General features: G+C 40.4%; 1 protein-coding gene across 9 annotated transcripts in view; it reads right to left on the bottom strand.

Annotated features, from left to right (window-relative positions):
• The window catches only part of FILIP1 (filamin A interacting protein 1), a 199,184-nt gene that overhangs the window by 44,230 nt on the left and 132,544 nt on the right, over positions 1-22,410 (bottom strand). For all 9 annotated transcript variants that reach the window (XM_077999744.1, XM_015136795.3, XM_077999748.1 and 6 more), the window contains exon 4: positions 16,920-17,098. In XM_077999744.1, the coding sequence (XP_077855870.1) occupies positions 16,920-17,098 (179 nt within the window). The remainder of the gene's footprint in view (positions 1-16,919; positions 17,099-22,410) is intronic.

The raw sequence follows: 22,410 nt of genomic DNA, 5'->3' as shown, positions 1-22,410 counted from the left end.
TGCTCCAGAATTTCAAGAAATGGAGGCACTGCAGGGCTGGAGTGAGCAGGCAGGAAGAAGAACATCATAGGATATATAGAAGCGCTGCACTTGCCTTCCTCAGTTGGGGCAGAGGTGCATTCTTCCAGGATGCCACCTTGGAAGCTTGGAAATGGTGTATCAAGTCTGGACAACAGTTCTTCCCACAATTACGCCTTCTTCCTTGGGAGTAACGTGATCCAAAACTTACAGTATGTTACAGATTCCAGAAGTGAGAAAAATCTGAGAGCACTGGAAAGCTGAGTAAATCAGAAAGTACTGGATGGAGGAATGGTAGTGTAGATAAGAACACTTTCCTGATTTGAATACAGGATTTTTACAGAAGTTGTTGTGTGTTATTTAGTCACAATGTACTAAATGACAAAGACTAGGTAGACTAGAGCATTCCTCCCCTCTAAGAGCATGCTGGAGGTAGTGCAGTCATAGTCTACCATTTCCTGTTTCCTTCATACTTCAGGTCAAATGAATGTGCTTCCTTAAGCATTTAAGAATAAAATAAATAAAAGGAACTCTCAGTGACCTCTTATATGATATTAGGAGCTATGCAGAAAATATTTTTTAAAATCCTTAAGGCACAGCATTTCTGAACTTAAGAGGAATGAGTTAAGACTAAGTAAAGTTGACCTCTTCTTTTCAGTTAAAGCTCACATTCAGCCCCTGAATAATATTTGAATAGTTTCTTGGCTAAGAGTTCACATCCAAGAGCTGAATATGTTATGCACTGAGCATGAAAGACCCAAACTTTGATTAATCTTTTTTGTTCAAACTTTTCACCACCATGAAGCACTTTCCAAACACAAGCATTCTTGGAAAAAGCGTGCACACACAGTCAAAGAGCCAGAAGAGGAGCAATCTCCAAACATTGAAAACACCACCTTCCCAAGTTTCAACCTCCTCTCTGGAGTCCCAGATTTCTAATGCTAATCTGACTACCTTCTTCCACTCTAGAAAAGAAGTAAAAATACAAAAACAATGTAGTTATTCACTGTAGTGATACAAGACAACACATTTTTCCAGCACTTTCCTTTCTTAACTTTTTCTTGATGTATAAGTTTATGCAAAAACAATATTTACTTGTTATTTATTGTGATGACAAATCTCTGCCAATTTAGAGCAGAATTCCCAGAGTTTTTTTATTATAGAAGAATAATCTCACATCACTTTTCCATACCCGATTTTGTCCATGAGGCTGAAATAAGCGATTAGATCAATTAAAAACTCAAACCGGCCGGGCGCGGTGGCTCAAGCCTGTAATCCCAGCACTTTGGGAGGCCGAGATGGGCGGATCACGAGGTCAGGAGATCGAGAGACGATCCCGGCTAACACGGTGAAACCCCGTCTCTACTAAAAAAATACAAAAAAATAGCCGGGCGAGGTGGCGGGCGCCTGTAGTCCCAGCTACTCGGGAGGCTGAGGCAGGAGAATGGCGTAAACCCGGGAGGCGGAGCTTGCAGTGAGCTGAGATCCGGCCACTGCACTCCAGCCTGGGTGACAGAGCAAGACTCCGTCTCAAAAAAAAAAAAAAAAACTCAAACCAACTAGTCTGGAATGCGGGGAACAAAAACTCCCCTCAGTTGTTGGAAGTGTTCACTTTTAATACAGTTGCTTCTATAACCTGGATTAATTTATTTTCTCTGAAATGTATGCATCTCACTGATGCTTCAATTCATGAAAAAAAATCCATAGGAGACTTCGATTTTGCATTTCTGACATAAAGAACGTCTGTTAAAGTTAGAATTGATCTACAGTTAATCATTACAGTTGCCTGGATTAGTGATAGTTTCAGTGTATTGATAGGTCAGAAAGCATTTTTATTTTTTATTTTTTGTTGTTGTTGTTGTTGTTGAGACAGAGTCTTGCTTTGTCGCCCAGCCTGGAGTGCAGTGGCCGGATCTCAGCTCACTGCAAGCTCCGCCTCCCGGGTTCACGCCATTCTCCTGCCTCAGCCTCCTGAGTAGCTGGGACTACAGGCGCCCGCCACCTCGCCCAGCTAGGTTTTTGTATTTTTTAGTAGAGACGGGGTTTCACCATGTTAGCCAGGATGGTCTCGATCTCCTGACCTTGTGATCCGCCCGTCTCGGCCTCCCAAAGTGCTGGGATTACAGGCTTGAGCCACCGCGCCCGGCCCAGAAAGCATTTTTAAAATCTGTTACGACAAAGCAGTAGTTGTTCACTGTCTAAATGTTTGTCACGTGGCTAGACTCTGAGGCTGTAACTACTGATGGAAAATTTGTCTGTTAAAGTCCCGTTCTAACTGGATTGTTTGTTATTTCCTGATGATTTTCATTGTGTGTTTCTTAAAATGTCTCATCTACTCTGGTTCCTGAGGACTGTCTGATTAATTAATGTTTATTTATCTCTCTGAAAAATAGGCATGAATTTTCATCTATATACAAAAACTGAATCACTCACAATCTACTTTCATCTAGAAATTATAGGGTAAATCTGTGCTAGACTTTCAAAATAAGTAAATTTGTATCTGGACTCTGCTAAATAACACACAACAACTTCTGTTAAAAAAATGCATGCTTTTAAATCCTTCAGTTTGGTAGATGCTAAATAACACACAACAACTTCTGTAAAAAAAAAAAATGCATGCTTTTAAATCCTTCAGTTTGGTAGACTATTAGGCACAGCTCTTCATATTCGCTTTTTTTCTTCATTTAAAGCAATTTGTTTTATGCAGCTGTTGGGAAAAGAAAAATAATATTCTACAGATTATTCTAATAAGTAAGTTTAAGCTGTGTTTAATCCTTTCAAGATATAAAGTGTGAGGAGGCCAGGCGCAGTGGCTCACACCTGTAATCCCAACACTTGGAAGGTCAAGGCAGGTGTAAGGCAGGTGGATCACTTGAGGTCAGGAGTTCGAGACCAGCCTGGCCAACAGGGCGAAACCCAGTTTCTACTAAAAATACAAAATTTAGCCAGGCACAGTGGTGGGCGCCTGTAGTTCCAGCTACTCAGGAGACTGAGGCAGGATAATCGCTTGAACTTGGGAGGCAGAGGTTGCAGTGAGCTGAGATCACACCACTGCACTCCAGCCTGGGTGACAGAGCAAGAGTCTGTCTTAAAAAATAAATAAATATATATATATATATATATATACACACACACACACACACATATATACACACACATATATATATACACACACACATATATATATACACACACACATATATACACACACACAAAGTGTGTCCTGTCACTTCTTTTTTTTTAAATATACAAATTTATAGAAATACAGCAATAAACTTATGACCTTAGCAAAATAACTCCAGCACTTCCTCTTCCAAAGGATGCTTCTAGTTACCACATATTTTATTTCTCATAAGATTTTATATGGCTAAAAATCATAATATTGCTTTTTAAAATGGAAAGTAAGCCATGATTTTCCAGCTATATATTTCATAGTTTTATTTTATTCCTCAAATATAATTTTTTATTACAAAGAATTTATCTGTTCTTTGGAAACTTAAAATGTAAATGCTAAAGTTTCTTCTGACACAAAGCACAACTCTTATATGGATGGTTCTCCTGAAATGGTAGACATTAGATTAGGTCAGGGGAAAATACTCTCACTAAAATACGATGAGTTGTTCCCCATGTTTACAAATAAAGTATAGGAGCCATACAAAAAGATGACTATAATAATGGTCATTACTAAGGGACCCAACTTGTGCCAACTGATTTGGAATGCCATCTTTAAAATATATTACATTTTTATATCTATATAATCTTATCTCCAGAAGCTCCATCAGCTCTAATGGTCTGTCCATGTACCAATACCATGCTATTTTATGAACTGTAGCTTTAAAATGAGTTTTTGTTTTTGCTGGAAATTTTTTTTTTTTTTTTTTTTTTGAGACGGAGTCTTGCTCTGTCACCCAGGCTGGAGTGCAGTGGCCGGATCTCAGCTCACTGCAAGCTCCTCCTCTCGGGTTCACGCCATTCTCCTGCCTCAGCCTCCCGAGTAGCTGGGACTACAGGCACCCGCCACTTCGCCCGGCTAGTTTTTTGTATTTTTTAGTAGAGACGGGGTTTCACCGTATTAGCCAGGATGGTCTCGATCTCCTGACCTCATGATCCGCCCGTCTCGGCCTCCCAAAGTGCTGGGATTACAGGCTTGAGCCACCGCGCCCGGCCTGGAAAATTTTTTGTTTCTACTTGTTTTTGGTTTCAAAATTTGACTATTTTTCCTTATGGGTTTTTGTTTTTGTTTGTTTGTTTGTTTGTTTGTTTGTTTGTTTCGAGGTGGAGTCTCACTTTGTCACCCAGGCAGGAATGCGGCGGCATGATCTTGGCTCACTGCAACCTCTGCCTCCTGGGTTCAAATGATTCTCCTACCTCAGCCTTCCTAGTAGCTGGGATTATAGGCACACACCACAATGCCCAGGAATTTTTTTTTTTTTTTTTTTTTGAGAGATGGCATTTCGCCATGTTGGCCAGGCTGATCTCGAACTCCTGACTTCAAGTGATCCACCCACCCCGGCTTCCCAAAGTACTGGGATTACAGGCATGAGCCACCATGCCCACCCAGCCGCTTATGTATTTTTCATATGAACTTTAGAATCCCTTAATTTAGTTCCCATACTTTAAAAAAAGGTATTTTTAGAATTACATTAAAAATTTGATATTAGGATTACATTAAATTTGTGAATTAATATTGGGAGACTTGAGGGGTTTTGTTTCGTTTTTGTTTTTTTTTTTTTTTGGTTTTTTTGAGACAAGGTCTCAATCTGTCACCCAAGCTGGAGTGCAGTGGTGTAATCTTGGTTCACTGCAACCTCTGCCTCCCAGGCTCAAGTGATCCTCCCATTTCAGCCTCCCAAGCAGCTGGCACTACAGGTGTGTGCCATAACACCTGGCTACTTTTTTTTTTTTTTAAGATGAGGTTTCACTATGTTGCCCAGGCTGGTCTTGAACTCCTGGGATCAAGTGATCTGCCTGCCTCAGACTCCCAAAGTGCTGGAATTACAGGAGTGAGCCACTCTGCCAGGTCTTTGACATCTTTATGATGTTGAGTCCTCCAGTCCTAGAATATGATCCTTTCCATTGGTCTCAGTGTTTTTCATGTCTCTATGTAGCATTTAAGATTCTTCTTTATGTAGGTCTTTCACATTCTTAGCTTTATGCCTAGATGTTTTATATTTAATATAGTTTATATGTAATATAGTTTATATTATTTTGTCATTTGGAAATATGAAAACTATTGATTTTTTGCTTATTGATTCCATGTAATTTTATACTTTGCTACTTCCCTTTATTGACGTCTCTAACTGCAGTAGGTTTTCAGTTTTCCTGAGTCTACATGTAATTAAATACAAAAACAACTACCCTCAAACAATAGAAGAGTTTACTTTTGCTACGTATTGCATTGTTCTCAAAATGTCTTAGTTTGATAAACTATAAATCATGAGTTAGTGAAATTTGTATTGTTTTCCTGCAAGAGTTTAATACACAGATAAGTAAAAGAAATTATCCCTTTAGGTATTACATGTTATGCCTTATGAATGGGGCTATATATTCATTATCTCATGAACATAAAATGCTATGAGATAGGTACTTAGTTATCCCCATTCTATTTAAGAGGAAACCAAAAATCAGAGAGGTTAAATAACCTATCCAAAGTCATAGACCATAAGTGATAGACTTAGTAACTGAATTCAGAGTTATCTGTCTCTAAATGAAATGCAGGAGACTAAGAAAATAACTATCTCTAGGTGACAGATTTCATGAGGGTCTCACACTGTGTAGCTAGAGTAACCTAGAGAAGAAATTGACTGCAGTTGAAGAGGTAAAACTTAGTTCAGATGATCCTCTGAAGGTCACAAGATATTTAGAAGCACATCATATCTAATCTGAAATGCCTCAATACTGCATTATTTCTCCTCAGCACACATACAGATTATTTTACCCATGAAGTGGTACTAATTGCAGGCCTCATACTCACGTGTGCGAGAAATACAACGATCTTCATTTTTCTATATCTTTTATAATTTCTATTTGGGGTCCCATTCCACAGGTGACAGAAACTTCATCTTAGTTAATTCTGGGTATGCTCACCCAAGCCTAGTTTCCTTTAGTAAATTCAGACTTCAGTCAAGTCAGGATCTCCTGAGTTCATTCTAGGGCTTCAAGTCCTCATTTCTGGAGTGTGACTAACTTCTGGAACCATCAGGAAGGTGGCTGAGAGGTCATCTGCTCATCATTCTTCCACACAGGCATCCTCTGAGATGCACACTGTGGTCTCTGATCTCAGTTGCCAATCTGTCCAAGTTGCTGATCCAAGTCAGTCGCAGTTCCATGCTCTTGACAAGCCCTGCCTCAGCTACTTCCATGGCCTTTCAAAGGCATAGGGAAAAATCTAGATATTCTTTTAGAGTGGCAGGAAACTGAGGCTGTATCAAGATTTCTCCAACTAAACATATTGGACACCATTTTTACTCTTTTTCTCCTGAATTCATGGAGGGACCAAAGACTAATTTGTGCCTCTCAAAATTCATATGCTGAACCCCTAATCCCCAATGTGCTCTAATTTAGAGACAGGACTTTAAGGAGGTGATTCAGGTCAAATGAGGTCATAAGGTTGGAGTTCTAATCTGATAGGATTGGTGGCTTTATAAGAGTTGGAAGAGAGTGAGCTTTCTCTACATACATGTGAACTGGAAAAAGCCCACGTGAGCACAAAGGGAGAAGGCAGCCATCTACAAGCCAACAGAAGAGGTCTCACCAGAACCCAACAATTCTGGCATCCCGTACTTTCAGCCTCTAGAACTGTGAGACAATACATTTCCATTGCTTAAGCTACAGTCTATAGTATTTTGTTATGGCAGACCAAGCAAACTAAGATTCTCTTGGATTCCACCTGGTAATCCCCTCAGTCTAGAATTCTCCACACTAACCCTCTTTGGGTTTTATATTACTGTCCATCTTTGTCCCCCACACACTCTCCACAAAAAAGCACCAAACAGAGCCTCTTATTTTGGACTACCCCTTCCTACAGCATAAACTTCTCTTGCTTCCTTGTTTCTATCCTCTCAGAGAATATCTTATCTAAATGGGAAAGAAGAGGGGTGATAAAAATTGGATCCACTTGATTACATATTCTGTCTAATGCTATACCTGGATCCTTGCTTCTGATCCTATACACCAGATATTGATTTCTGTTCTCCCCTTTAGTCGCGACAAATTTCTCTTGAGGCAGTGGTTGCTCTTGGGTGACTACTCAAATGGGCACAGGTCACAAGGAAATAGAAAATACTAGGTTAAAACATCCAATTACTATCATGCTATAGTACATTTTTTATAATTGAGCATAAGCAAATGATAATGTGAAAGCTATAACAATTTCATTATTGTAACCCTTGGTCTCTGAGGTTGTAAGAGCAGAGCCACCCAGGTTACTTAAGATGATGGGAGTTCTTAGAAAGAACATCCTAAAAAGTGAATAAATACAGAAAACTGTCTCCACAGTCAAACAGGCCCAAAGAGAACTGTAATATTGTTCATCATTGTTTAACATACACCTGCAGTTCCAATAACCCAACAGCAATGCTTATGGCCCAATGCTTGTCATCCCTTCAGAAATAGGCATCCATTGTAACCCCAGATATGATGTGGCTTTCTTCACTCTGAGAATTTCTATGTTCTGGAATGGTTTTCTGTTTGTTTGTTGTTTGGTTTCTGGTGGTTTTCTAGGCTACTGTTGTCCTTTCTTCTTTCTGTTTTGTATGCCTCATGAGGGTCTCAATGGATTAACTGACCACCATCAGACAGCACATGCCCTGCCACCTCATCCACCTTAGTCTCTCTAATGCCTAGGCCATCAAAGGTTGTAAACCAGCCACTTTAAAGACAAAGTGGCCAGGAGACGGCTTTGTTCACCACACATTATTTTATCAATTTGAGTCAACATTGAAAAACTGGAATATCTTACTAAAATTAGAGTTCTATCATTTTCTGAAACTTAAGAATTGACAACACTGGGTCTACAAACTAAAATGGGGTCAATTAGTCTGAGCGAAACTTTACCTTTCTCTAGTAATCAGAGAATGGTCTCTTAGCAGTTTCAACCACTCATGCCATGTATGCTGAAGAGTTGGGTCAGCTGGCTCTGGAGGCACTTGCATTGGAGACCTCTGTGACCTTTGTCCAGGACAGTTGTCAACTTCTCTAACTGGTTGTGACCAGAATTTACAGGGCCACATGACAAAAAGAATGACAGCAATGTGAAAGGAGCTGCCTCCATTTCTCTCAGTAGAGGCCTTTTCAGCAAATCAGGAACTTAAGAGTTTCAGGGACTATCTGGTGATATCCTGAAAACTTTTTGAAAGAGATCAACTGTCTGGACGTTGCAGTGAGCTTTGATCACACCACTGCAATGCAGCCTGAGCAAAAGAGCAAGACACCAACTCTAAAACATAAAAAAATTTAAAAATGTATTTAAAAAGATAAACTCTCTCAATGACTGGTTCAGAGCTAGAGAAAGTCTGCTAACACGAACATCTACCCTTACTGGGTTCCCACTATTTCTCATATTTAAATGCCAAATACTGTCCTCCACTGTTGCTTTTCTTAGGACTTTTCTAAAATAACGCATATCAAACACCAGGACTAAGGCATTCTTACATAGCTTGTTGAAATCATTTACAGTAAAGTACATTTCTTGCCCATTTTCGCTCAAGCCCTCCCTTTCAACACTTTTTTTCTTGTAGTGAGTTTTCTTTGATTATTATCTCATCCTTTTGTACAATTGACATAGGAGTTACAAAGAAATTACTTAGGCAGATAGTGAGAGTACGGAAGTCCTTGGTAAGGTTTTCTTTTTAATGAAAAACAGCCCCCAGCTTTTTTTTTTCTAACCAAGAGCAGCCCATAAAATCGAGCTGCAGACATAAACAAGCAAGCTGGAAGCTCGCACAGGTGAATGTCCCCAGTTGTGCCCATAGGAATATACTACCTGTGACTAGGCCTGTTCAAAATGGCAGTGTCATCTTTTTGCCAGCCTCATGTACAGTAAGGAGCAGACAAGCTGGTGCTGGCCAAGTGGAAAAACATTTGCATAATAAGATTAGGGTGTGTAAACGTCACACCTGGTCAAACCAATCTGTGAGCCCTATGTAAATCAGACACTGCCTCCTGAAGCCTGCCTATAAAATCTGCTGTGGTCAGCCATCTTTTCCTTTTTGGGCACCTCTCTCTCACAAGAGAGAGACAGCTGCTCTCCTCTCTCCTTTCTTCTGCCTATTAAACTTTCCACTCCTTAACCCACTCACATGTGTCCGTGTCCTTAAACCACTTGGTGCAAGATGAGGAACCCTGGATATTTACACCAGACAGCAATGTCACTCCACAATGTCATTAGGGTTCTTTCTGGTCCAAGTTCTATTGCTATGATCGTGGTGGTGGTGGTGGTTATAAAAGCCTAAATATATTGAATCTAATTAACTAAAATTCTCAGTTAAACCAAGTTAAGCCCTAAAATCTAGAAAAAATCCTCACCATTTTTATCTGTAGTAAAACGTGATCAGAACTGACATTTAGATTTAAATATAATCTAATAGGCTCTGAGTTTATAAGGTACAGAGTCATCCAGGTAGTAGCACTATAAGATCCTGAATCATCAAATATGACTTAATTGGATTTTGTGGTATATTTTAAATTTTTTAAAAGAAAGTAAAATGTATTTGAGAAATATCTTCTATAGCAGTAAAAGTAAATTAATTCATGACATAACCTTGATTAATTAGAAATTTCTGTGAGTCAGATAACCCATTTTCGTAGGCATCCTTGTTAACATTATAATACTAAGACTTTAAAGAGTCTTTAATCAGAGGCTGTTAGCTCATTAACTTTGAGAATGACAGTGCTATGAAGCTTGGGAAAAAGCTCACATCCATCCAAGACCCAGCATCTTTGTATAGGTGGAATCTGGTGAAATGAACCTCAAAAGCATTTTTAATGGGCTCCTTCATATTTAATCCAGGGGTGTGCCTGGTAGATCAGCAACATGCTACTAGTTCCACAGCACTGATAGTAGGTATGTTACTATCCTGGGTCTTTTAAAAGAAGTGACTCTTCTAACCCCAAACTTTCCAACCCTGGGAAGCTACCTTTTTAAGTTACTTTCCCGGTCCCTTCAAGTAAGATGTATCTTCACTTTCTTTATACCACCTCGCACCCACCTTATCACCCAAAACAGACACTCTAGCTATGCCCTGGGGTAACACCTCGTCACCTCAGCCTCCTTTACTTTAATTACATTTTTCCAGTAGAAAGTGGGATTTGCATATTTTAAGGGTAAGAGGAAATGGAAGGTGGAGTTTGATTCTGCATTATTTCAGAAACTATAGAACATACTCCAGCTGGGTCATTGGGCCTCTGAATTCTAATTCCTCTTCTTTCTTGAAAACTGTCTATTCCCAACAATTTCCTTCATCGGTGGGATACTGATATTAGGCGGTATGTCTTATGACCAAGAGAAGGTCTGTGAATTTGAATCCTAAACAGGCAACAGAATAGGTATGCAGTTCAAGTCACTGGTCAACTTTCCAAGTCACCTTTCTCCCTGTGTGCATTGAAGAAATAAGGCTTTCACTTTTATCAGAAGGTAAGAAGTTAGGAGTGGGAAAAGTTATTTTTTTCTTACTGAAAAAAACTCAATTCAAACCCTGATTCTGCCAATTAATTATTGGCAAGTGTCCTTGGGGGAAGGAATTTAACTTCTCTGCTTCCTCATCTGCTAAAAGGGGCTAATAATTACACATCTTATAGTTTTGTAAGGATTAAACAAGTTGGTACATGTGTCTAGCTTATCCGGGGGTCAATAAAAGTTAACTTTGCTTTTGAATGGCTTCTAGCAGAGTGCTAATCACAAAGAAGAAGGCTCAGTTGTTTTCTGCTGTTATGTTACACATATGGATTACTTTCTGCTTGTTAAGACTTGAGCATTTACAAAGCATAAGCAACCTTTTTCTACAGAGTGCTTTATTTAGATTCTCTGAGCTACCAGTGAGAAAAGTCCATTTTGTTAACATGCTTTTAAGATATGGCCACTAAACCTAAGAAACTTAAGAATAATGTTCCAGGGAACCAGACATGAATCTTTTTCTATAAAGTGGATCAAGAATATTTCCAAAGATCCCAGTCCACTAGAGCAAGTTTTCAAAAACAGTTGATTTTGACTGGTCATTCCCCCACATAGGAAAGTATAAGAGTGCAGACTGTCCCATCATCCACCAGATACATGACCAAACCCCTGTTCACATTGACTTAAAGGAAGAATACCAAAATGGGGCTTGAAAGCTTCCCTTCCATTCAAGCCCCTGCTCTTACTCTCCTTCACAGGTTAAGGGATTTCTCTTGAGATGCTGATTTGTACTTTAAAAAACTTAACTTACACTTGGAAGGCTTGCTGCAATATTATATGATGATGTAATTATTTATGTAGTTCCAGCTGAGCCTATAAAATCCAAAAGTTTTAAAATCTGTATCTACAGTGATAGATCTAGACAGCACTCCTCCATATCATTTATACACACACACACACACACACACATATATTTCCCTCAAATATTTCTTTAAGTCCCAGACCACTTTTTAATGTAACTGTGTTCTCTCTATTTTGACATTCTTGGAGCAGCCCTAGTGAAGCTTAAGATTAAAATCACAAGTCTTACAGTTCAGGCAGAGAATAAAGTACAGACTCTGAAGGTGATCTCATGTGCTCAGAATTATGCCTTTAAAAGTCAAGTTGACTTGAAATATGGACCAAACCAAATATAGCATTTAGACAAGGGGGCTTTCTTTACGCAGCCTGAATTAATACAATAAAAAATATTTTGTCTTTATTAACAGTGCTAATTAAGCCAAAACATTTTAAAATGGTGTTTTCTCTTTTTAATTTGGGACTCTAATTTTAATTTGTAAAAACAAATATGCAGTAAATGATGGCAACAAATTATGATCACAGTTTGTTGACTTAGAATAAAGGAAGCCCAGAACAATATATTGCCCATTTTAGGTACTTAATTTGTGCAATTTTTATATAAGATGAATTAAACAATTCCTGAAAAGTGAAAAATAATTTGTATAGTTTTCACACGTATAGGGTCTAGGTCAGTGGCAAAACAAGGGAGTTAATTTGGAGGAGGGCTTTATTAAGCGCCCCCATAAACCTCATTAACCTTCCATGATAACTACCCCAAATAGAATGTAAGCTAAGTAAAACACTGTGTGTGCTATTCAAACTCAACTTCAAAACAAGTCCCAGGCTGCTCCTTCCAAGAGACCACTGTGCCAAAGCTTCTATCTTGACTCTAGAGACACCCTGGTCCTAATATCTCTGTGCTTATATCTTCACGATAACAGTCATTCTGCCTTTTAAAATTTTGTGTCACAGTTTGGATATAAGAGGGTGGGGGTGGGGAACTTACACACAAAAATGAAACTTTTTGCACAAAGCATCCACTTGCCCACAAGTGCTAGAGTGGTGGCCTGCACTGTGTGATCTTGGTTTAGTTACATAATTGTTCTAGGCCTCAGTGCCTCAATGAGGGATTTGAAAGGGCTGATCTCAAAATCTTTTGCAATATTCAGGGCCTCAGACTCCTGGCTTCATCAAACATCTGAATCTGGATGGCTTATCAACAGCTACTACTGATCTTGTGAGCCTGGGTTCCTTTTTGTTATCTTTAACCATTTTTCTGGAAGAGGTGAGAAACCCTTACAGAGCAGGACAAATGTGGAGAATGGAGCTGAAAAGGTTCTGGTGCCCGGAGAGTCTCTGCTCTGCCCCGCCCCCAACCTCACCCCTCCACCACCAAATCAATAAGCCGCCTGGGATGGAGGCAGCCTGCAGAGTCTCACCACCGGCGGGAGAAGCTGAGTGAGTGATTATTAGGAGAAAACCACTCAGGCTTATCTCAAACTTCACTTTCTTCCCTTACTCATGTTCACTGTAGAAACAAAGGGAAGTGTTTCCGATGCAAATTTCTTGGCTCTGCTTTTTGCTCACAGGGACTTTTCGGGAAAAGGGGAAGGGAGTGCAAAACAAAAAGCAAATAAAGGACTTGGAACAGTCTACAGGAGACGAGGACTCCCACTTGTTCTCAGAAATGCCGTTTCCTTATTAGCTGCAGTCCAGCTTCCCCTGCAGGTGCTGTGGGCGCGTTGCGCCTCGGCGGGAGCCTCCTGGAGAGGCTCTCTGGCAGAGCCCCAGGGATGCGGCGACCCGGCCGAGCGAGGTCCGTGGTCCGTGGTACGCGCTGGGGAGGGGCTCCCCGGCAACTTGGCCCGCGGGAAAGAAAGTCTCGGGGTCAGCCTCCTGCCAGCTCTCATAAGTAGATCTAATTATGACTGCTTACTTCAAAAAGAGGATTTAACCCAAAGCAGATTTAGCGGGGCAGTTTCCAAAGGGTAGCAGGAATCCCAGGCTTGACCTTTGAAAAATCCCAGACTTCGCTGCCCCGGGAACTTGGCAAGCAAGTCACGGTGGACGCCTCAGAACGCAGAGAAATTCAGAGATGCCAACTTAAGTTATCAATCAGGTCCTACTAGGGATGTTTAATTTAGAATAAAGTGCCTGTCAGAGAGTGCCCACGGCGTGTGCACTAGTGGTCAGTCAGAGTGTTGAGCTAAGATAAAACGTTGACAGAAAAAAAAAAAAAAAGATTTAAGCACTCAAGTATAACTGATTCCATGAAAAAGTATTTTAAAACATAAAGTGGTGTGAAAATTAAGTGACAGTCAAGGTCTCTTAGTGAATTCTTATCTAAAACGTGAAAGTTTGGTGACATATCCCAGTGGTGCTGATAAAAGTGTCAAAAGCATGTCAGGGTAATTTTTTTTAAGTTTTTTTTTTTTTTTTTTTTTAACTTTTAAAACTTTCTACATAGCACTTTGCTCAGGAGAGGCTATTGTAATTGGTTTTTTTTTTTTTTTTTTTTTTTTTGAGACGGAGTCTTGCTCTGTCGCCCAGGCTGGAGTGCAGTGGCCGGATCTCAGCTCACTGCAAGCTCTGCCTCCCGGGTTCACGCCATTCTCCTGCCTCGGCCTCCCGAGTAGCTGGGACTACAGGCGTCCGCCACATCGCCCGGCTAGTTTTTTGTATTTTTTAGTAGAGACGGGGTTTCACCGTGTTAGCCAGGATGGTCTCCATCTCCTGACCTCGTGATCCACCCGTCTCGGCCTCCCAAAGTGCTGGGATTACAGGCTTGAGCCACCGCGCCCGGCCTGTAATTGTTTTAATAAAATTAAACAATTTCTACAAGAGGATGGGGATTAAAATTGTTAATCTAGAGTTAACCAACATGAAGGTATTAAATAAACACATCCTGCATAGGCTTAGTGGATACTGAATATAAAATTACTCTGTGAATGATCATGCTCTCTGGCATGTATTATTTCAATTACTCTCACAGAACACAAAAATTAGGAAAACAAAAAACAAGTATGGTCACTCCATCTACACACTTTTATCAAACCAATGACTCGGTAACTGACCTTATACTACCTCAGGCATTTAGCTTAGGTGGGAAGCTGAAGAAAAGACAGATATCTGGTTCTAAATCAAGTAATTTACGAGGTAATGAAAAATAATTTGCACAGGTGCTCTTAGAATTATTTGATTTTCGATATTCTGAAAAGTCTATATCAAGTTGCTACTTTTTTATCTGACCACATTCCAACACAGAACACCTAACCAGATGACTGTTGTAGATAGAGACTTGAGCCACATAACAACACTTCTGTCAACAAGGGACTGCATATATGATGGTAGTGTGCCTGAGGCAGCACAAGAGAGCATGATAGTTCACAGAGCACTTTTTTTTTGGCGGGGGGGGACAGAGTTTCGCTCTTGTTGCCCAGGCTGGAGTGCAATGACACGATCTCGGCTCACTGCAACCTCTGCCTCCCGGGTTCAAGCAATTCTGCATCAGGCTGAGTAGCTGGGATTACAGGTGTGCACCACCACACCCGGCTAATTTTTGTATTTTTAGTAGAGACAGGTTTCACCATGTTGGCCAGGCTGGTCTCGAACTCCTGACCCCAGGTGATCTGTCTGCCTTGGCCTGCCAAAGTGCTGGGATTACAGGTGCAAACCACCACGCGCAGCCACCACAGAGTACTTTTATATTCATTACCATTAATATTAATTATACACTTAATATTTTATTTCAATTGCATAGGGCTCTAAATAATTTGTTGACATGGGTCTAGTGACTTACTACCTTAAAGGGAGAACAGTGAGTCTGGTATTCACGGCCATTTCCCCCCTTGTATCCCATAAGATTATAATACCACATTTTTACCTTACCTTTGATATGTTTAGATACACAAATACTTACGATTGTGTTATAGTTGCCTGCAGAATGCAGTAGAGTAACATGCTGTACAGGTTTGTAGCCTAAGAGTAACAGGCTGTGCCATATAGCCTAGGTGTGCAGTTGGCTATACATCCAAGTTTGTGAAAGCGTACTCTATGATGTTCACACAATGATGAAATCACCTAATGATGGATTTCTCAGAATGCATCCCCTTCATTAACACATGACTGTATATGTAATTTATACTCTCCTTAGAACCATGTTTGCAATATCTATAGCTTGAGGTTGGAAAGTTCTCAGACATTGAGGAGGTGGGATTTATTTTCACTGGTTACTCCAAGATGTCAAATCAGTTAGTCTATATGTTCAAACATGAAGCTAGTTAACCTGAGCTTAACAGGAACTTAAGACAAACATAAGTCTGGGATACAGTACACAACAATTTAGCCATTGTTCACTTTTCCATTTCTCCTTCTGCAAGGGATGTACCAAATCCAATAATAAATAAACATTACCAATAATTAAAAAAAAATGTTTAACCCAAACCTGTTCTATTTTATGCTTTTATTTACTGTCTAATTGTGGTCGCTTCTTCTCATATATACACTAATCTGGGAAAACTAGATCTCTTTTTTGTAACTAAATAGATAATACATTTGGGGTAGGTAAAGCTGTTCCCTAGTGGTTCTCAATTTGCAAGCTCTAAACACAAAAGCAGACATGCTTGGTAACTCAAAGCATGGGGATTCAATATCATTGGTTTCAAAGTCTGTGGAATTCACAGACACGAGCATTCAGCCTAGGGAAGAGAAGGGAGATAATAATTTAAAAGATACTGGGAAAAGAAAACAGATGGTATAGAAGAGTGAATTACAACATTTTAAAATTTGGGGTCTCTGCTTCAGTTGTGGCAATCCTTGGTCTTAGAAGACTAAATAAATACCTACAAGAATAAACATCAAGGCTAAATGTGTCAGTTTTTAGTTGCTTTGGTTTATTTTTTTACCCCAAGTTTTCAAAGTTATGCAGCCCTTAGAAAGTTCAGCAGGTAGTTCTAGTCATTAAGTGATTTATACACAGCCAAATAGTAACATTTTCTACACTGGTATTAAAAATGAATAGGATTCATTTATAATTGTTAAGTTTAATAATTTGACTTCCTGAAAAGCTGATTCCCACCCCAAAAAGAAAAACTAGATTAGTTCAAATAGAAAGCAATTTGTAGAAAGACTTTTCAAATGTAGGTGCTTCATTGATCAAGTGTAAATATAAAGTCCTTGAGTTTCTTTCCAGCTTTACGGTTTCATGGCTTTTAACATCCTTGTGGGAATGTGATGCCCTACCTATATGCAACCCCCAAACCATTCATGTAACAATCTCAGGTAAAATTCAGTATCATTCTCTATGGTTACCACCCATTCAGAAATCGGCATTCGACGCTGGGCACCTGTCCACAGTACCCCTGGCTGAAAGACTGATCCCTGAAGGGAGGGGCAGACATGAAAGGGCTATGGGCATCCAGATGTGACCGGTGGTGTGTGTACGCATTACCTCTCCCGCTCCTGCTCCAGCAGGTTGGTGAAGTCGTCGCTCTTGTTCATGTAGTCAGTGTGTTTATGCTTCTCGTTCTCTAACTCGTACACGGTGCGCCTGTGACACTTTTCGGCCAGCAACAGCTGCTCTAGCATGCGCCGGTAGGTTTCTTTCTGTTTTTCCTCAAGTCTGTCCAGCTGAATAAGCAAACATGGGAAAGAGCTTAATATTTTATTGCATTTGCATAGGACTCTAAACAATTTGTTGACATGGGTCTAGTGACTTATTACCTGAAAGCGAGAACAGTGAGTCTGGTATTCACTACTATTTCCCCCGTTGTATCAGTTTCTTTATGCCAGTTGGCTGTATAAACCAACCATAATAATGTTGCAGCAACTTCTGGCTTTCTGGCTTTCTTGTAAACATATATATGGTTCCTAAACTTTTTTCCCTTTTAAGGGCGGTGGGATATACCACAATTTTATCCATTCTACTGTTGATGACCATTTGGGTAGTTTCCAACTTGGGTCTATTACAAATAATGCTGTTCTGAATACTCTAATTCATGTCCTTTAGTGAACATATAGCATATGTGTCAGGTGTATACCCATGAGTGAAATATGGGTCATAGGATATGTGTATATGTAGCTTTATTAGATATACCTATGAGTGAAATATAGGTCATAGGATATGACCAAATATGGGTCATAGGATATGCCAAGCAATTTTCCAAAGAAGCTGTACCCATTTATGCTCCTACAACCAATGTTTAGGAGTTTTGATTGTTCTACATCCTTGTCAACATGTAGTATTTTTAAAACTTTTAGCCAGACGTGGTGGCTCATGCCTGTAATCCCAGCACTCGGGGAGGCTGAAGCAGGCAGATCACGAGGTCAGGAGTTCGAGACCAGCCTGACCAACATGGTGAAACCCCATCTCTACTAAAAATACAAAAATTAGTTTGATGTGGTGGCACATGCCTGTAATCCCAGCTACTCAGGAGGCTGAGGCAAGAGAATCGCTTGATCCCTAGAGGCAGAAGTTGCAGTGAGCCAAGATCTCACCACTGCACTCCAGCCTGGGCAATAGATGGAGACTCTATCTCAAAAAATAACAACAACAAAAACCTTTTAACCATTTTGATGGGTGTGTGGTGTTCGCTCATTGTGATTTTAATGCTCACTTACCTGATAAAGTTCAAATACTTTTTCATTTGTTTATTGGTCATTTGGGTTCCTAAACTTGCAGGAGAACAACTCTTTCAGGGTTTTATGAGATAGCACAAAGCTCTATACTCAGAAAGAGGATAACACCCTTCCTAATAGAAAAATTAAGATCTCAGCATGTACATGCACCAGGCTTCTCCCCTGGAAAGTAATTTTCATCACAATCTGTTTTTAAAGCTTGCAGCTATCTGCATTTCTAGGAAAAGTATATGTAGGATCCAAAGTCCTCTGTTTTTCAAGAGATGCTAAATATAGGGAGAATTTCAGAACTTGTAGACAGTACATATCTCTAAAAGAGTTCTTACCAAATATTATTACAGGGGCCAGGCACAGTGGCTCATGCCTGTAATCCCAGCACTTTGGGGGGCTGAGGCGGGTGGACTGCTTGAGGTTAGGAGTTCGAGACCAGCCTGACCAACATGGTGAAACCCTGTCTCTACTAAAAATACAAAAATTAGCCGGACGTGGTGGCAGATGCCTGTAATCCCAGCTACTTGGGAGGCTGAGGCAGAAAAATCACTTGAACCCAGGAGGCGGAGGTTGTAATAAGCCAAGATCACACCACTGCACTCCAGCCAGGGCAACAAAGCAAGACTCCATCTCAAAAACCAAAACCAAAACAAAACAAAACCAAAAAAAGGCAAAACAACAACAACAACAACAACAACAACCCATAAATATTATTACTGGGTTTTGGGCCAGGCGCGGCGGCTCAGGCTGTAATCCCAGCACTTTGGGAGGCCGAGGTGGGCAGATCACAAGTTCAGGAGATCAAGAGCGAGACCATCCTAGCTAACACGGTGAAACCCCGTCTCTACTAAAAATACAAAAAATTAGCCGGGCATAGTGGCAGGCACCTGAAGTCCCAGCTACTTGGGAGGCTGAGGCAGGAGAATGTCGTGAACCCGGGAGGCGGAGCTTGCAGTGAGCGGAGATTGTGCCACTGCACTCCAGCAGGGGCAACAGAGCAAGACTCTGTCTCAAAAAAATAAATAAATAAATACAAAATAAAAAAGAAGTCTTTGTGCCTCTTTCTCTGGTCAGGTTATAAGATATTTTTATTGTTTATTTATTTATTTATTTATTTGAGACAAGTCTCACTCTGTTGCCCAGGATGGAGTGCAGTGGCATGACCTTGACCTCAGCTCATTGCAACCTCCACCTCCTGGGTTCAAGCGATTCTCCTGCCTCAGCCTCCTGAGTAGCTGGAATTACAGGGCACGTCACCATGCCCAGCTAATTTTTGTATTTTTAGTAGAGATGAGTTTTCATCAGGTTGGCCAGGCTGGTCTCTAACTCCTGACCTCAGGTGATCTGTCTGCCTTGGCCTCCCAAAGTGCTGGGATTATAGGCACGAGCCACCACACCCGGCCTGGCCAGGTTATATGATTTTAAAGAGATCATGCCTTGACCACCTTTTTAGACTCTGGTGCTGAGTACAGGCCCTGGTACAAAGTTGATGTTCAGTAAGTGTTTGTTAAATTGGACCAAATCTGACAATCTTGATATTTCCCTATGCTACTCACTATCCTATTCTTCCCTTTGAATTCTAGTTCAGTGTTCCACAACTTTGGCACTGCTGAGGCCAGATAAATCTTTATTTCAGGGTGCTGTGAGCTGGAGGATGTTTAGCAGCATCCCTGGCCTCTGTCCACTAGATGCCAGTAAGCACCACCTCCTGTGTGACGACTAAACTATCCTGACACTGACAAATGTTCCCTGGAGGGAAAAATCCACCACCACCCCAATTGAGAACCAATTGTTCTAGTTGAAACAGACATATTTAAAATCAGTTCTCAATCTCACAACCAACTTCCGGAAACCCCATGGGGTAACTCCACAGGGTCTCAGCATTAGAGCTATTCCCCTTTAGTTTTCTGTTTACCCTTCAGTTATAAGGAGGATTAAGTTCTCTCTATAATTGCATGATGTGTTCATTGTGAGTGAGTCATTTCTGGGGCCCAAAATAAAAGAGAGACTGCTCGCATTATCTTTTTCCCAGATCTCCACTTCCCTTGTTTAGGAGTCAGTGCCCAGATAGAGACTGGTGGAGAAGCCCATGTTAATGGGTGGCTGATATTATCTGAGATCATCAGGAATTGCTAATTGTATTTTTATATCTTCCAATAATTTTTGGTAGTCTTTTTTTTCTTTTCTTTTCTTTTTTTTTTTTTTTTTTTTTGAGATGAAGTTTCGCTCTTGTTGCACAGGCTGGAGTACAGTGGTGCAATCTTGGCTCACTGCAACCTCTGCCTCCTGGGTTTAAGCAATTCTCCTGCCTCAGCCTCCTGAGTAGCTGGAATTACAGGTGCCCACCACCACACCCAGCTAGTTTTTGTGTTTTTAGTAGAGACAGGGTTTTACCATGTTGGCCAGGCTGGTCTTGAACTCCTGACCTCAGGTGATCCACCCACCTCTGCCTCCCAAAGTACTGGGATTACAGGTGTGAGCCACCACACCCAGTCAATTTTTGTAGTCTTAAAGAGACAGTCTATGCGTGAGGTTTTCCCATTAGAATAGCTCCATTCCCTATTACAAAATATTCTCCCCAAGAACTTTCCAAATTTCTACAAATGTGATTTTCAACATATTTTAGAGAACATGTCAAGCATTGCTGAAACATCATCACCATCAGAAATGTAGAAAAAGCAACTTTCCCCCCTTTTTGAGCCTTGCTGCTTTATCATAAAATAGGACTCCCCATCCTTTGGAAAGTATTTGAAGATCAGTATTTTCCCTCTTTCTTCAGGCCCTACCGAACTCCTCCCAAAGGAAGGAGGGGTGACTTATTTGAAAGTTGTATTTGGAATAGGGAACTGGATATGTGCAGCCCAGCCCTTTCGTTTCTTAGTTTTTACTCTGCCTGTCATACAATGATACACTGTGATCTGAAGGGTCAAACTCTTCTGCAGGATCTCTCAATCCATGTAAGGAATTCTGGAGAGGAAGGTGGGAGCATTACTAATCGGATGTTTGACTGGGAAATGTAACGAGATAGTCATTACACGGACATCTGGAGAAAAAAACAGCACATGGAAATATCAAGTGTTCTGGGGCCCCCTAGGCAGAGGGTAGACCTTAGCCTTTTTACATCTATCCTTGTAGGCTTTTGAGACTGGTTGTTTGCGATAGCTACAGTTCTGGACTAAGCCACTGGAGTAGGTGGCTGAAGTCTTTGTGGGTAATGTTCACCTCACCAAACACTAGCACAGCTTGACCACAACAGTAATTACATTATCAGCAAAGCAGTCTTTTCATCTCGTAATGCATAAGTTACTGAGGCATTGGTGTATGTAGTGTGTTTTTTAGGCAGAGCTGCAGATCCAGACTTTAGAATGTAGAGGCTATAAATTCTTCTGCTATAAAGCATTAGTATGTGAGGTATTAGGTGTCAATTTTAAGTTTTGGATGTAAGAATAACATAGGTAGCAAAAGATCAGCTGTACCAGATGCTGTTTCTTGTTATTTTGTTTGGAACTACATCAATCTCCTAAGAGAGAACAGAGGTAGTCTATTTTCTTGGCTCTATGTGGCTTGTCCAGAGACTCTGAAGATTCTGTAGATTCATTAATCATAGATACTATATGTACATGGCTTTTGGTTTCAGGATCCAAGCTGTGGCTCAGTATAGAGGAACGGGTTTTATTAAATGACTAGTGAAAGTAGAATGGGCACCTATTACTTTGGAAATGTAGATTCTACTTGGACGAGGTGGAAGGAAAATTGAATGAGAGAATCATAACACCAAATGCCAAAAATTTACTAAGGAAAGAGAGTACCTGGAAGTCTTATTCTAATGAATAAAGTTAGTGGAGAAGTTCAATAACTTGAGGAGAAATTTCAGTATGTTTTAGACAAAAAGGCATGATTCAGGAAGTATTTTTAGCTCTGTTACCTGCAAAGGGCTAACTGGAGAAGTATTAAGGAATTGAGGAAAAGAGAAATCTACTTAAAAGCAAATATGAGGTCTTAAAGACCAAACTAGATTTACACAAAGCGGAAATGGATCTAAGTACTTCTAAAAATAGGGATATTAAAATGGAAGTTATTTCAGACATTGTTGAATCTGAACGCGTGCCCAGAGACGACAGAGACAGGAGAGCCCACAGGACAGGGCAGTGTGACTTTCCTCACAAAGAAAGCATTAGGATCCAGGAAGGGATTGAGGAGAACACTGTAAATGGACTGATAGTCTTTTGTGAGCTCAAGTGGGGGCCCTTCCCTTAAAGATTGCAACATCTATTCAAAGTGGTTATATAAAATACGAATAGATTTAAGAATCG

This window comes from Macaca mulatta, chromosome 4 (assembly GCF_049350105.2).
Source record: "Macaca mulatta isolate MMU2019108-1 chromosome 4, T2T-MMU8v2.0, whole genome shotgun sequence".
In the NCBI taxonomy this organism is placed as follows: Eukaryota; Metazoa; Chordata; class Mammalia; order Primates; family Cercopithecidae; genus Macaca; species Macaca mulatta.
Note: the sequence above shows the minus strand (reverse complement) of the source record. Positions and strands in the feature narration are given on the sequence as shown.